The sequence below is a fragment of the Colossoma macropomum genome, unplaced genomic scaffold (assembly GCF_904425465.1).
Source record: "Colossoma macropomum unplaced genomic scaffold, Colossoma_macropomum, whole genome shotgun sequence".
NCBI lineage: Eukaryota > Metazoa > Chordata > Actinopteri > Characiformes > Serrasalmidae > Colossoma > Colossoma macropomum.
In genome coordinates this window covers 15,527,229-15,543,929 of record NW_023494799.1, presented here as the reverse complement: position 1 = coordinate 15,543,929, position 16,701 = coordinate 15,527,229, and the positions used below count along the sequence as shown (strand labels likewise).

At 39.9% G+C, this 16,701-nt stretch overlaps 1 protein-coding gene across 1 annotated transcript in view; it reads left to right on the top strand.

Annotated features, from left to right (window-relative positions):
• The first annotated feature begins 774 nt into the window (after positions 1 to 774).
• diaph3 (diaphanous-related formin 3) overlaps positions 775 to 16,701 on the top strand; it is a 433,509-nt gene continuing 417,582 nt past the window's right edge. Inside the window, exon 1 of the mRNA XM_036586844.1 lies at positions 775 to 1,402. Within this exon, the coding sequence (XP_036442737.1) occupies positions 1,250 to 1,402 (153 nt within the window). The 5' untranslated portion in view covers positions 775 to 1,249. The remainder of the gene's footprint in view (positions 1,403 to 16,701) is intronic.

Genomic DNA, 16,701 nt, shown 5'->3' with positions numbered 1-16,701 from the left:
GGATTTAGCACGGTTCAGTATGTGAAACGTTGAATATGAATCATGACGTATTCATAGTGTTTCATAGTTTTTTGGCACTACAGGGGGATTGCATATCATGATGTTTTATTTTTGCCATGTTGCCCACCCCTAGTTGTAAATGTCACATGTGCAAAACAAAAAGTAACAATAGCCTATCCAGCAGTATTTTTTGGGCTAGGCTGTTCCATCTTGGACAACTTTCTGTAGATGGGCCTGGATTAGAAGGATATCTTGAAAGGTTTATACCAATTTGTCTCTTATTAATAGTAATGGATTAACAGTGAAAAACTATATTAATAATAACATATTTCAGTAAATATACATTTATTTATTCATTATCCTGTTACTGTTGAGTTGTTAGAATTGTTATTATTATATCACCAGTAAGTGCTCTCAATTAGCCTATGGAATTGGACATACTGTTCAGAATACTCAGTATTTAGTAGTCATGTATTATGGCGAACATGCAGTATAATCCTGTATATAATCATAACTGTAGTTTCAGGGTGAATATGAACTCCATACTACGTAAGGGTTGGTGTGCAGCACTGCCCTTGAGGTAAAGCCTCTTACTACACAAATGGGCGTTATCAACTTTTTTTCCTAACTACACGGCTCCCTCGCTGTCTCCTCCAATCAAATGTCTCCATTTCCCTCCTACGTCAGGCTTTGTACAGCCCGGAGTTTCTGATTGGCTGGTTTTGCGCTGTCGCGGACGGCGGGATTTTCGGACGCCGCACATTTGGGGCGGATTTTTGCCGATTCGGCTTCAGTTTTCCCTCCGTCTTGGTTTCGGTCTGACAGCTAATATTATTTTACAAATACTTGACCGTTGTAAATCTGGGTACGTTAGACGTTGATTTCGAGCGGGACGCGAGTCAGAAAAAGGGTTAAGTGATCTGAAAAAGCCCGAAATTGGATTAACGTTAGCTCGCTAAGCTAACAGGCTAGCTTTCACTGGACTAGCTGTCTAGCCAGCATTAGCTTGCTAACGTCAACTTAATCCGAGATAGCGCTTCATCTCGCCCGGCCTGAGGCTCCGGACGGAGACAGAGAGCTTCCAGCAAACACGCTGCAGACGGAGTGCTGTAAACCGCCGGAGACGCCCGGACTGGATTGAATTATTAGTGTTGTTTATTAGAGATAATGCGCCTGTAAGTTAGTTCGTTGTTCGTATTCAATGTGATAGACTGAAGTTTAGACTTGTAGAATTAGACAGCTAGACCTCATGGAGAACTACTACCACCACCAACAACGCTATGACTCCTCCGGTCAAGGGCGAGAGAACAAAACGCACCGAAAAAAGGGTTTCGTGGTGGGAGCAGGAACTTCAGCTCACGGCACCTATGGGAACGAAGAAGGCGAGAAGAAGCCGAAGTTCGTAAGTAGCTCCACGCGTTTCCTCACACAAGAACAACACTGCGTTTCCTGACAGCTTAGCTTGGAAGCATTGCTGTCTCTCTTCACCTGCCTGTCTTCTAACCTCAACTCACATGACCCGACTTACGGGGCTCGACAGGTTCCTGCCCGCCACAAGCGTGCTCCTCTCCCATATTTCAGCAGAGGGAAGCCCTCTGACTGACAGGAATATTAAAACAATTTTATGAGGCCAACAATATTGCTCTAGTTCTGCTTTAGTAGGGCAAGACCCGTCCTGTCCGCTTCCCTCAGTTACCACAGGCGAGATGTTTGCAAGATAATGATTAGTTTGGTCAGATGAGGTGAAGTGTGTTGATTTGGCCTTTTGATGTGACATCATTTTAAAAAGCAGTGTTACATGAGAAATTAGTGCCGAAAGGTTACTGAGAAAGCGACAGCATTTCCATGAAGTGACTGATTAAGCAGCTGGAATGGACACTGCAATCTCAGAAACCCTTTCCTTACTGATTTACTCCCTGTATTTTACTCATGGTGGGTTTTAATAATTTATATAGGCATTATAGACTACATGTAAATTAGAGAGATGGCACAAGTATATATATAGGGGTTTCTGTATCTGGCCGATATCAGCAGAAAATGCTGGACTGGATATTGAAAGGCCAAAAAAAATGAATCTGATCCAGGCCTGTAACTAATACAGCACCTACTCACATTGTGTGATGTAATGCTGTTATTAGTCGTGTATTTCTTTTGTGAATGTTTTGTGTGGCCTAGTTATAGACGCTTAGTGAAGTGCTTCAGTTAAAAATAGCTCATTATAAAGCTTATTATTGTCATTAAGTGATGTCGATTTAGTCTCTTAGCAACCATGTGGATAAGTTTCTACAAATAATTTCACATCAGTATAGGCCAATACCTAACGTTTCGATAAAGAAAAATGGTAAGGTGCCTTCTCTTCTGTTTTCACTTTTGTTCTTTGAAAGAGTATTCTGGTAATAACTTTATGATAAGGAAAAAATATCCCAATGTCTAATTTTTTTAACTACTACTGCATCTTCCAGTCCCACTAGTTTGACAGATGCCTATGGTTGGTCTCTTTTCCACCTCTCTGTTACACTGAGATGTTGACTGCTGAGGTGTAGTGGCTAAATCAAAGGATAAAATTAGCAGAGAGATAAGGCAGACTAATCCACGGTTGTTTCCGTGCTCAGTGCTGGAGCGGTGTTGTGTCTGAATGTCTGCCTAAGCACCCATGTGGACAAACAGGCCAAGCAAAGGTAGGGGGAAGGCCTTAGGCTCCTATCTTCCATGCACTTTGGAGTGGATGTTGAAAATATGGAGCCTGTAATGGTTTTAGTACACAAAAAAAACCCTAATGTCATCAGCTGTCGCTCAGTCACAGTGTGACTTAAAATGTTCGACTCGTCACAGGCTGATTTAGTTTTAAATGAGAGTGCCTGTTATTGGTTCTCCTTGAATTGGTCCTCTTCAAATCAGTAGTTGGCAGTGCTGAATTGTGTCTGTCTTCGTGTCACACTCTCTCGTTCTGAAAGCATTTGGCAGGATCATCTGAGTTTCTGCCCCAGGCCTAGGCAAATTCTCTCTCAGCGCTGTAATGGGCAATCTTGCACAGATGATTAATTTTGCCCATAACCCAGATGCCTTAGGGACAGAGCAGCACTGCCATGATGTTGAGTTCTTACAATAGGAGAAGAGAGCGAGTTAACCTAAAACACGAGAGAAAGACAGAAAATGAGGAGGAAAATTTAGGACAGCCAGAGACTGTTAATGTCGTTGGAATCTGTTCTGGTGGTGTTTCAGTTGGAAAGTTTGAGAGGGTGTAGAGGGTGTAGAGGGTGTTATCAGTGTGTTAGAACATTCCTGAAATGTTTTCTAACTCTCCTTACAGGGTCAGAAGTATGCATAAGGAGAGTAACTTGAGCTGGAGAGGAAGCTTTGGTGGAAATCGTTTGTTTGGAGCAGTGTTTAACTGCTTGTCAGACGGTTTTGTCTGGTGCTGAGATTACTTACCCTGGGATGGATGTGGTTAAATTGGCAAAAATCCAGGTAGCAGCCAAAAAACTATTTGACCATTACTGATTATAATAAAAAATGGATAATATCAGCCAAATATGGTGCAATATAGTAGAAAATGAATTTTTTGGTTATATCAGAATTGTCTGATCATTATACTCTAAACAAGCTAGTAATTGAGTAATTGGTTTGGGATTTTGGGATTCACTTAGAAATCTGCAGGAAGTCAACACTGACAGACTGTTGTGTTGGTCAGACTTCATAACTTTGTCCTGTTGACTGCGTGATTGTAAAGGGCACAAGTTTGAGGTTGTGCTGTTTAACTCATTTGAAGTTGCTACGCAGTAGACTAGTGTGATGTCAGTAAGATTTCTAATTACTCTGTCATCGTCTCCTCTTTGTTCTGTCGTCTCTTCTTGTGTCTTGTATGCGTAGCTATTATAGTGAGTGACAATGATACCCTTATGCTTTCTTACCATTTTCAAATAATTAGTCAGCTCAGAGCCTGCTTTCAGCTTGCTGAGCTTGTGCTCCTGGTTTAAAAAGCCTTATGATGAGATTTACCATACTCACTGTACCATCTCATGATGATCATTGTACAGCAGTGTTTTTTGGAAACTGCAGAGATTGCTGCCCCCTCCAGGGTTTCACATGATTTAGACAATGATACTGAAAATGAGATACACCCCTTTCCGCATAATACCCTAAAAAGCATCTGTAAACATTAGACATCAAAGGTGCAGGGACTGTAGGGTATATTGATGTTGTTAGCCTATCGGCAGAAATTGACTTAAAAAAACAAAAAAAACAAAAAACTTCACAAGAGCAGAATATTTAGGTGATGCTGGGCTACTGTACTAAAATATTTTCATTTTAATCATTTTACCACATTTGTAACACTAGAAATAAAAATATTTCTTCATAATGCTAATCCTAGTGGATTGAGCCCCAATTTCTACATTTTATAAATGTTTATGTATCAGCGTCAGCAGATGTTTACATGAAGAATATTGGATATCCTCATTGGCTCACAATTCCAATATCAGTGCCTCCCTATTTAGGACAACTAAGTCCAAGACAGTTAGATATTGCAAATATTATTGGACATGCACATATAAATTAATGTTGGTAGCGTGTGTCGAGTGCTAGAATCGTAGAACTGTGGAAGTATTGCCAGTATTTACAAGATTGTCAGCTGGGATGACGTTGAACAGCAGACAGTATTTTCATTTTAATAGACTTCATAATCCAGTTTAGTAGAGCAGCAGCCTGTTACATGGAATAATAGTAATAGTTTAGAGTAATGTTTTCAGAGATGTCTTTTAAGTAACTTTATAACTGCCTACAGTTGGACACGTTAATATTGTTAAAATGTTGGAAAATAGTTTTAGAAGATGAGGAATCCAAAACAAAAGTCAGAGGCACCCAGTGAAAATGAGCTTGTCACTGCCTCAGTAACTAATGCTTCTAAATTTTAGGTGTTGAATGTTTCTGAGAAAAATACAGATGTGCACTTTCTGATGCATGGAAGTGTGATTGCAAACAAATGCAGTTCTTTACAAAACCAGCAAGGTTTGCATCCACTGTAGCATTCATGTTTAAGGTGACTTTGCTTATGAATGCAAAAGCTCAAGCTAGTCTTTGGGTTGCAGGCATATAGTTTGTACAGCTTTGCTGTTAGAGGTTGAATCATTCTCACTTTGCTATTATATTACAGGAGAAACTTAACCAGGTTTTACATCATTGTAATGTCACTGATATTTTTAATGTGAGTTAACACTGATTAAGACTTTGATTATGGATCAGGTCCCTCCTTTGCAGCTTTATGTTTGAAAAGAAATATAGATGCTGACCAGTAGGTGGCACTTTAAAACCATGTAACGGAGACTGCAGGGGAAAACCTCATTTCCATTAAGAGGAACATTTTGATCCTCACCGCCATGCTTTCATAACCACATCATTTTAGTGCCAGGTACATCTTACCCAAAGCCATCTCTAATTCCACCCTCCATATGAGGAGGATAAACCAACTGAAATACGGATAAGAGGGCTAGTGAAGACAAGGTGTTTCTGCTTTTGTAGTAATGCAACATAATGATGTTTCTGGATGTTACTTGTGGTGGTGTTTTTCTAATCTAAAAAAGGATAAAAGATGACATGAAACGACACGAAGCCTCTTCCTTTTTGACTTGAAATAGGCTGTTATTTGTTGAGTCATTAGTTTATGAGTGTTAGACGAACCCCAATTAAAGTAATGGCTGTTTACCGTCTGTCTCTTTTTTGCACAAACAAATTGCTCAGGGCGGCGTCATTAACGGCAGGAAAAATGGTGATCAAAAAGAAAAAGCTGCTCTTATTTCAAAATGTAGTTTCCATCATACAATATGTTGATAATTTTGGTACCTCTGGCATGTTATGTCTAGATGCTACTCTGATTGCTAGTCTGATTTTTTTAATCTATTTACTATTGTAGCAATCTGTGTTTTAACTACTAGTGGGCCCTGCTATATGTACATAGATGCACAGAGAAAGAAGGGCTGTTTTATGTGTTTGTCTCTGAATAATTAATACTCCTTAAGCATAAAAACCTCTGTAATGACTCTCTGGGCAGCGCTGTATTATCTGTCTGATGAGTCATAAATGAGTCTTGGGCGCAGTGATGCCTGGCAAATCCACCTGTGCGCTACGTGTTTTGTTGAAGAACACAATTGTTTAACCTCCCCCAATATTTGCTAATCCTTCAAGCCTTCAAGAAACTTCGATAAAGCCCAAGTGAGCTGTTTCGGCTGAGTCAGAAACCACTCACTTTAGCCGATTAGGCGCGATTACCAGAGCAGGTGTTCGAATTTGCTGGGTGACATTTGGGCTACCCTTCAGAACGCATTGTCCTGGGCTAAACAGTCAACTCCCCCATCTGGCTGTAATAAAGGAGGGAGACGGAGCGAGAGAGTGAAAGAGCACGAGAGATGGAGAAAAATAGATTTAGTGCAGCCCACAATACGGCACCGACAGGGGAACATAACATGGTGAGGGTCAACCAAACGGGAGGCATTACCACCAATTACGATGGCAGATTGATTCCTCGGTTACGGACAGGCAAGGAGCTGCTCAGGTGGAAGAGAAATCGAATGAGGACCTTGGAGAGGGGTAAAAAAAAAACAATTTACACCCTGCATTTATTGCTGGCCTTGGACATCTGGAGCAGAAACAGCTGGGTGAATCCACAGGGAACTCTCATTCTCTCGTCATTTTGAGACTGCCACTCGTCTCCCCTCTTCTGCTGTCTGCGGTGGAGCCTATGAATTATCCCTCATCAATTCAGGTGCCTTGAACTCTGAAATGGGTTGAGCCTTTTTGCAAGCATATCGTTATCAGCAAATCGTCCTCAAGTCTGCAGCCTGTTCACCTCTATTTGTTTGCAGGCTGGGAAACTAGCAAACAATCCAAAGAGCAGTACAAGGAGGAAAGGAAGTAAAAGGGAACAGCGAGGAGGGGTGCTATTACAGACGGAAAGAGTGCATTTGGCCTCATAGAGGTGAGGGGTCGAAATGGAAGCTGCTCTTGTCTCATTGGTAGGCAATGCGACAGCATAGTGCTTATTGAACAGAACCAATTCGGGAGAAGCAATTACAGGAGCTGCCAGCAATGCCCGTGGTTTATCACAACATGTCCGACCGCCCTAATGGCGCAGTTAACATTTGAGCACTCAACAAAATGAAAAGATCTGACTTTCCAAAAAGTAAAAAAGGAACACAAAACAACAATGCCAGAGAAGCTGAGTGGAACTATCAAGGTTACTTCAATTATGCCAATATTTTTTCCCCTCTCTCTTATGTTTGTGCTGATTTGTTTAAAAAAAAAAAAGTAATTTTCTTATTTAGCTCCTGTCACTCAGGGTTCAGGCAGACTACGGCTGCAGTTTCTAAGTAAGTTGTGATGGCTTGTTCCCTCTGGCGGCTGCACTTATTACCTGGTGTGAAGAAAAGCGTTTTGAGAGCTAAGCTGTCGTCAAGGCCGCAGGATGTTGTCTCTCTGTATGACAAGTCAAGCCTTGCTACACCTTTGAGGGGGAAAAAGCCATCTTTGCCTTGCTGCACTTCTGATTAAAAAAGGTTGCATTTTTAATGTGAACACCTTTGCCAGCACATCTCCATACTAAAAAGCATATATAAAGGGAACATACAGATGTGACAGAAAAGTACAGGCAAGACATATTTATAGAAAGACCTGTTTGGAATTACCGCAGGCTACATATCTGTGACTACTAATACAGCTTTCAGAGTTTATGTTCGATGCAGACAGTGCCAGCACTGTTGTCTGACTAGAAACTGTCATTCTGTGAGATGGGTCCCACTGCTACAATATGTCCATTATACTAATTAAGCCTTAAAGATGGATTTCTGTCTTACTTAAAGATTTAGAGCATGTTTTGTACACCTGGCAAAGCAAACATGCGTCCATGGCCAGATGTTTTGAGTGGCAAAACTGAAATAAGGTAACGTTACGTTTGATAAAATTAGATTTAATTTGCTTCATATGTTGATTTATTTATGACTCGGGTAATACAGTCTTTTTTATTTTGTTCTTATTTCATTTTATACACTTAAGCACTTAATGTTCTTTTTATTTTCATTTATGTACAGCACACTGAATTACCTTTGTGTTTGACATGCTGTACAAAAAAACGTGCCTTATGAGGTAGAGATTAGCTTGTATCTTATACATGGTCTTGTCACAGACTTTTCACTTTCTAGTGTTGTAGTAGTAGATGTAGTTGTAGTAGATAATACAGTATAATGTTAGACTAATAATGTTTCACCACATTCTGATCACAAAGACAAAGGCAGATATCCATTATTTAAAATATAACCTGAAACATTCATGAGCACGGTGAGAAAATGCTCACAGGTAGATCATTTTAGTGGTGTATTGTTAGTGCTGTGCTCTAAAGGGATAAAAACACCATGAACTACGATAGCACTACTGGTTGTACTGAACAAAGACGTAGCTCTGACTGCAACTGCATGAGGCATGGGTGATCATGACTGGCATGATGAGAACTCTCTCTCTCTCTCTCTCTCTCTCTCCCCCTCTCTCTCTCTCTCTCTCTCTCTCTCTCTCTCTCTCACACACAAGCACACACTTTGACTCTCGTTCTCTCTGGTACACACATACACAGTATCTGAGATTGTTTCTTGTAGCCATAGTAACAAAGTGCGGCAGCAGCTAAAGCTGTAGCAGAAGCAGCATATTCAAAATGCTATGAGCTCTTCCAGTTTGGAAATGGGAGTGTCTGCTGGTGGAATGGTGAGTGTTCCCCTTTGTGGTGACCTACAGAGTAACCAAATTTATTATTCAGTCTGGGTAAATTCTGATATATTCTTCTATGAAGCCACTCTGGTTCTAAAGCAAAGCTGATGAAATGAACTGATGAGTTGTAGCAGGTATCCAAATCAGTCCTCCAGGTTCAGCCTTGTTCTAAGGCGTGGTGATGCTTTACTTATAGCACTAAAGTTCTGATTTTTGGGGGGAGGGAGGCAAAATTGGCAAGCATACTTTCTGAACTGACTTCAAGGGATGAGTCAGGAAGCTGAGGCTTCCTTCAGGGCAGTCTAAATTCTAACCATTCAGTGTTTCACGTACATTTTTGTTCTCAGGCTGGGTGGTAGGCCTTTTAAAGGTACGTTTTGAAGAGTGGGCTCTTTTAAATAAATGGTGGGAGCCGAATCGCGTTATAGAGCCAGAGTTTCTTTGTTTACTATTATTATTTGTAAGTTAAGACAAAAATGGATAGATCTTCTGATGCTGTAGCCAATCTCTTTCCTGGGTCTCCTTGGAACATACGCCCCCTTGTTATCCCCAATCCTGTTGCTTGTTGCTAGTTTGCCTCTGGTTTTGTTCCTGGAAGTTTTCATGTAATTCTTAGCCATGTTACGGAGTGTGCCTTGTTAGTTCTTCTGATTTTTGCATTTTGTTTGTTCATGACTGGTTGATTTGCCTGCATTTTGTCCGTCTACCTATCTTGTGATCCCTGCCTTTTTTGGAATTCTTCCAGTAAAACTGGATGGATCTGACCTAATGTATTTTTTTTTAAAATAGCCAACATAGTGCCATTTCTGTAGATTAATTAGAATGTAGACTCGTATCTTATTGAAAATTAAATGATGAATAATATCGTGAACTTGGCTAATTTTGGGAACAAAAAAAATAACAGCGCTACAGAATGACATTTGGTATACTGAGCCGATTAATTTGACGCACTTAAAAGAGCTGAAATGTCCATCCGTAGCATGTACAACCCCATTTGCAAAAAAGTTGGGATGCTGTGCAAAATGTATATAAAAACAAAATTCAGTGATGTGCAAATCATTTAAACCCATATATTTAATTAAGAATAGTTCAAAGACAACAAATCAAATGTCGAAACTGAAAAATGTTATTGTTTTTTGATAAATATATGCCTATTTTGAATTTGATGCCAACAACTTGTTCCAAAAAAGTTGGGACGGGTGCATGTTTCATCTGTGTTTCATCACAGTGCACAACACTCTGTAAGCGTTTGGGAACTAAGGAGACCAACTGCTGTAGTTTTGAAAGTGAAATGTTTTCCCATACTTGTTTGATATAGGATTTCAGCTACTCAACAGTTCAGGGGCTCCTTTGCCTTTTGTTTCATTTTATAATCAAGACCTTCCCTGAAAAAGACATCCTGTGAATGGCAGCATATGTTGCCAAAACATGTAAATATTGTTCAGAATTAATGGTGCCTTCACAGATATGCATGTCACCCATGCCATGTGCACTAACGCAGCCCTATACTGCCATGAATACTGGCTTTTGAACTGTGCACTGATAACAAGCTGAGTGGTCTTTAGGCCGGAGGACACAGTGTCCATGATTTCCAAAAAGAATTTCAAATGTTGATTGGTCGGACCACAGGACACTTTTCCACTTCCCCTCAGTCCATTTTAAATGAGCTCGGGCCCAGAAAAGGTGGCAGCATTTCTGGATCCTGTTTATATATGGTTTCTTCTTTGCATTTTAGAGTTTTAGCTTGCATTTGCAGCGGTTAAATGTTTTCACAGACAGTGGTTTTCAGAAGTGTTTCTAAGCCCATGCAGTGATTTCCACTAGAGAATCATGTCTGTTTTTAATGCATTGCCGTCTGAGGGCCCAAAGATCACGGCCAGCAAATACTGGTTTTTGGCCTTGTCCCTTGCATGCAGAGATTTCTCCAGATTCTCTGAATCTTTTAATGATATTATGTGCCGTAGATGATGAAAAGCAACATTTATTTTCTATTTTATGTTGAGAAACATTCTTGAATTGTTGAACCCCTCCTCATCTTTACTTCTGAAAGACACAGCCTCTCTGGGATGTTCTTTGTATACCCAATCATGTTACTGACCTGTTGCCAATCAACCATCAGGTGTTTTTTTTAAGCATTACAAAACTTTACCAGCCTTTTGTTGCCCCCGTCCCAACTTTTTTGGAACACGTTGCTGGCATCAAAATCAAAATGGGCATATATTTAAAAAAAAAACAATACAATTTCTCCGTTTCGACATTTGATATATTGTCTTTGAAGCATTTTCAATGAAATATAATTTTTTTTTAACAAAACTGTAAAACCTGAATGTTCTGCTCTTATAGGTCTTCGGAATGTCATGACGCAGTGTCTGATGGGTGATCCGCCATTGTGGGCTTAAACAATTTTGATGTGGGTGCTTCAAAGTTAATAAAACCAATAAGACAAAACCTGCTGGTATAGCTTGTTATAGCCTGTTATTTACAGCCTAATAATATCAATGGGCCACAATAACAGTAAAGGAAAGCTGTAGTAACAATAGCCTATTGGCTGACTTCATGGTAAGCTTTAGTTGTTTCATTATTTTAACAAGGAGAGTTTTATAGGCTGTAAAAGCATGCTTTATTACATCTTTAGCAAAAAGTATCAAGTCATAATAAAGTTAGTCTGAGCAGAAACTCAAGTGTGTTTGTTTTATTTGATTTAAGCACGTTTCTGTGCGGTGTTACCAATTAACCTGAAGTACTGAAATGGGTTATTGGAGAAAGAAGCTGCCGAAATGGGCAACATCTGAGTCAATACATGGTCCATTGTACCATATTGGTTCAAAACACAATTAAGACTTTTAACTGACTTGGACTTTAGACTAAAATCCTTTTAATCTGAGTGAAAATAAATGATTAATCATTCCATTTTGTTGCTACTAATACAATAATAACGCCTCTGAAACTAAATGTTTAAGTGGTGACTGTTTCAATAGAGACTACCATGTGGTCATGGGGGACAGGGATGCAGTCTCACTTCTGCTCTAAAATGCAGGGGTGTGGCTGAATTAAGGCTTTGCCTGTGAACTAAAAGTCTTTGTGTTTGGGTAGTGACATGAAAATATTGGACAGCCTTTATTGAATAAAGTTTTTTAAAGTTACATTTTTTTTGAAAATCTAAATGTTTGAACTTTATTAAAAAAGTTTTAAAAACAACAATTTTTATAAGTTTGGGACTGGCACCTGCTAGTAGAAAGTTAGCTTATTACTATCTCAGGTAATGCCTTGTCTTTAAATAGATAATAACATAATCCTTAATAACATAAATATCTATGATCTGAATACTTAATTGTTTTTTTTTTTTAACAATTACCTTTTTACTTTTTAACTATGGGACTGCAGTTTGAACTAATTCGGTGAAATGGTGGTGTGGTTAAGTGACACAACAAAGTGATCTTTTAAAGGGTCTTTTATAGGGTCCAGCCACAGCCCCCACCATGCTCAGTTGCCAGTGGTGATTGCACATGCCTAGACAAGAACTTGACCCTCTTATTAAAAAAAAATAAAAAAACACATAAAACCCAATGCAAGGAAGCAAATGCTAGCTTGTCAGATATATCCTAACGCCTAAGTGATGCAGTAGTGTCCAGAAAATGTGATGGTGCTAAAATCTAGCCTCCTGTTAGGAAGTGCTCTTTTTGTCCTCATGTCCTTCTAATTATGGATAACAGAACTATTAACTTTGATTTGGTGGAGACACATGTGCTTAATAGTTTCTGCCATGTGTTCCCTGTCTTTGGTTCCAAAAGGAGAAGCAGGTCTACTACTGCATGGAAATTGAGTCTACTTTTGGGGTGTAACGCTTAACAAGTGAAGGCATTTTATTTCCCAGAATTCCCTGTGACCCTTTAAGTCCTGCCCTCATCTGAAGGAGCACAAGCCCTGCTGATCACTGACGCATGTGACAGAGCTTGAGATGTAACTTGCCACTTTACACTTCTCCAGTGGTGTAGTAAGTCAAAACGAATGATGCATTCACATGCTGTGAGAGAGATGGAGAAAGATGACTGCTCCTGTGTCAGAGATGCTGATGACCACTGAGCTTTAAGAAAGGTGTGATATGGTTTTAGGATGGTGTGTCTCTCCACTATCCCTTACCCCTGGTCCTGTCTGTCACTCGTTTGATGCGCTGATTGCTATGCAGCTCCGGGCCTGCCTTTGGCTCCTCTCTCCGACCCCAACCGTATCCGTGGAGACCAGCTGTCAGCCCAGTCAATTCCCCTCTTCCTTCTGACAGACCACATCGCCCTTCGGACGCAGACCTGGCGATTGGACTAAGGCCAGAGGTCCACACACAGTCTGAAGGAAAGATAGACAAATGCAGATGGACAGATAGGCAGACGGGCAGGTAGGCAAATAGGTATGCAGACAAGCCGCTGGTAGTGCTGGTGGACGATGTCTAGAATTCTCAAATCGGCCCCCGGAGCACTACTAGTAGTCGGCCTGTCACAGTTGTCACGTAATTATCGCAGTTATTGGATCTGACCCCATTTATTTTCCATAGTCGTTAGTTTTCACAATCACATTGTATCACAACAAGCATAATGTGAGCCAGATGTGTTTTTATTAGTTTTTATTTGTTTGTTTCAAATGTTGTACTTTTATAATACTGAAAGTAATGCTCTACTAAATTGACAACTGAAATATTAACATATCAATTATTAACACATTTTTTGGCCACTCCTTATTTTTCTGTTATCAATAGATTTTTAGTCATCAAATTTCACAATCATATTACACTACGACAAACATTAAGTAAACAGGATGTGTTTTCATTAGATTGTTTGAGCCAAAAAATGTAGATAAAAGCAGTCCAACTTTAGTTCTAACCTTAAAGAAATTTATAAAAAATGTTTAACCGGGTACGTTTAACACATTTATAGGGAATGTTTATTTGTTACCTTGATGGTTAATACAGCTAATGCTAATTTTTGCTTATATGCTTGCAGAACAAATGTTTTTCACTTAGACAGTTTAAAAAAAAAAAACAAGCTTTGGTTGACTAACTGTAGACATTTGTGACACAGATTACAGTGCAGTGTATCTTCTCTTGTTGGTTTCAAAGTGAAGAGCTAGGTCAACAAGATATAGACAATTTAGCTGCTTTAGACTTATAATTTATTAGTTGCATAAAATTAACAAAACAGACAACTAAATCATTACTCATAATTATGTATATAACAACTAACCGTCAGCTAACATTTCATGATTAACTACTGGCTAGGCCTGTCACAATGTGATCGCTATCAGGTCTGTAGGGAGATGATCACTTTTAATTAGTAATGCACCCTCACTCTTCTGAAATTTATGTAGATTCATTTGTGATCACCACTTTGGTTTCAGTTATTAATATAGCAGTTTGTGGCAGAAGTGAGATGGTTTGTGCCAGAGGAGCTAACTTTAGTCTTCTAACAGTAAGTAAGTAAATAAGTAAGTAAGGAAGTAAGTAAAGTTTATTTTTTATAGCGCTTTTTACCACAGGTGTTGTCACAAAGCAGCTTTACAAGGAAATCAGCATTACAGAAAGAAATCCGGGTCCAAGCCCCCATGAGCAAGCCAGTGGCGACAGTGGCAAGGAAAACCCCCCTAAGAGAAACAGGAAGAAACCTTGATTAGTTCATGTAGCAACAGCAGTAGTATCAGTGGGGTCAGGTTGTGAGGGTGAGGTTTGCACGGCGTTGTACAGCAGGAGGCTCAATGTTGGTAAGCCGGTCCAGAGGGCTGGCGAGCAGTGGCACCCGATCAAGGCAGAAAAGGCAGCAGCATCAGAACGCACAGGATGGACAGCTTGTTCAACTCGGCGAAGAAAAGAAAGGAAAACACACAGAGAGTCAGTTCTGTAATGGGTGACCGATCACAAATTACAGTGTTAGCAGAGACTCTGGCAGGTATAGAACTGACAGGGAAAACTAATTACCAAAGGCTTGACTATACAAGTAAGTTTTTAGCTTAGACTTAAACACTGAGGCTGTGTCTGAGTCCCGAACATTAGCAGGAAGACTATTCCAAAGCCGGGGGGCTTTGTATGAGAAAGCTCTCCCCCCTGACGTAACTTTATTAATTCTGGGTACTAATAGTAAGCCAGCACCTTGTGATCTAAGTAGGTGCGATGGTTCATAGTGAGGGAGAAGTTCACTCAGGTACGGAGGGGCGAGTCCGTTTAGAGCTTTATAAGTCAGTAAAAGAATTTTATAATTAATCCAAAATTTAACTGGCAACCAGTGTAAGGTTGATAAAACTGGGCTGATATGGTCGAACTTTCTGGTTCTTGTAAGGACTCTGGCTGCAGCGTTCTGGACCAGCTGAAGCTTGTTAAGGCTTTTGCTGGGACATCCAGCCAGCAGGGCATTACAGTAGTCTAGCAATGAAGTAATAAATGCATGAACTAACTTTTCTGCATCCTGTAGAGATAATGCATTTCTCAATTTAGCAATATTGCGGAGATGCAGGAAGGCTGTTCTAGTAATATTAGTTATATGTGCGTCGAAGGACGGATCAGGGGCTATAATGACACCAAGGCTTTTTACAGATGAGCTTGATGCAACTGAGAACAAAACTGTGCTCGGTGATAATTTCATTTACAACGACGGCTTTAGGAGTAAGGGATCTTATGTTAAGCAGTCCTAGTTTTAGACCAAAGGTGCTGTCACTGCAAACTGGTATAACTGGTCTGATATTAATCAAGTTACTGAAACAAACTTTTCGAGGCTTTTTGATGTTTTGTTTTATTCGGGGAACAGACACAGTCTCTATCGGGAGAAACCTATAAGCATTTATATTTATAGAATAGGTATTTGTTTTAGCAGTTACCCTATTTACAGTATAAATGCTAGCAATCGTCTTATCTTCAGCAGTAACACTAGCATTATGAGCTGTAGCGTTTCTATCTTTGCCGCTACTTACGAGGCCTTCACTCTAACAGCACAGAATCATGTAATTTCTTGGTTCTTAAAAAAAATAAAGCTTTTCTGCAAACCAGTGAAAAAAAATTCTATCTAGAAAGTGTACTTATTATGGTTTAAGGAGGCTAAGGCATGTAACATGGTGTTATAATGTAAGATGGGAAAGGTTCCGTAAGAGAATCATTTTTTTTTTCTATATGCGCTGTAAACTCACATGGTGTGCTGGTGGTGTGGAAAAGCAGCGCCACCCTAAACAGTCCTCTTCTGACATCGAGGTAATGTCGGTCAGTGATATCTATAATCAGATCACTGATCAGTGATGTCGATCCCTGATGATATTGTACATTTGACCTGGCGTAACAAGTATAAGACATAAGCTTTGGTTTGGTTGTTTCGTTTTACCCAATATGTGCATCTACGATGCCATTATCTCAAGGAACATTTCAGCACGCGCGTTTGTCCAGTTGGCCTCTTTTCAGGCGTTTTTCACGTTGAAGAAATGATGAGGTTTTCCGTTCATTTGAAGACTTTTTAGCAATTCAGTTTGTTAGGGAGAGCCATATAATGTTGCAACTCGGGATGTGCAACAAATGACTATCCATAAGAGTTAATGAACGCATAAATTGTTACCTTGGGGGGGGGGCGGGGCGGGGGGGCAATGATATTATAGCTGTAGGCTTACCTTTTTAGGTGGCATCTCTGGTGTTGCACAAAAACAAAAATGAGCGTTTTTGAACTGTTTCAAAATAGCCAAGGAAACCCGGTAGATTTTTCATGTGGGATGAATAATAAAGAGAGCCTCACATGACCTAATGACCTAAAACTACAGACAACTGGTACAATGCTGGGTGCAGATGAAGACTTGTCGTTTTCTTAAAGGTGGTCTTTTCTCGTCAGTGCACGATGTGCCAACATATTCGTCAGAGAAACATGTTTTCACTTTCTGGAACACGCTAACAAGAGTGGTTAGCCTAGTTAGCGATAAAGCCACACCGTCTCAGCCTTTTCAGTG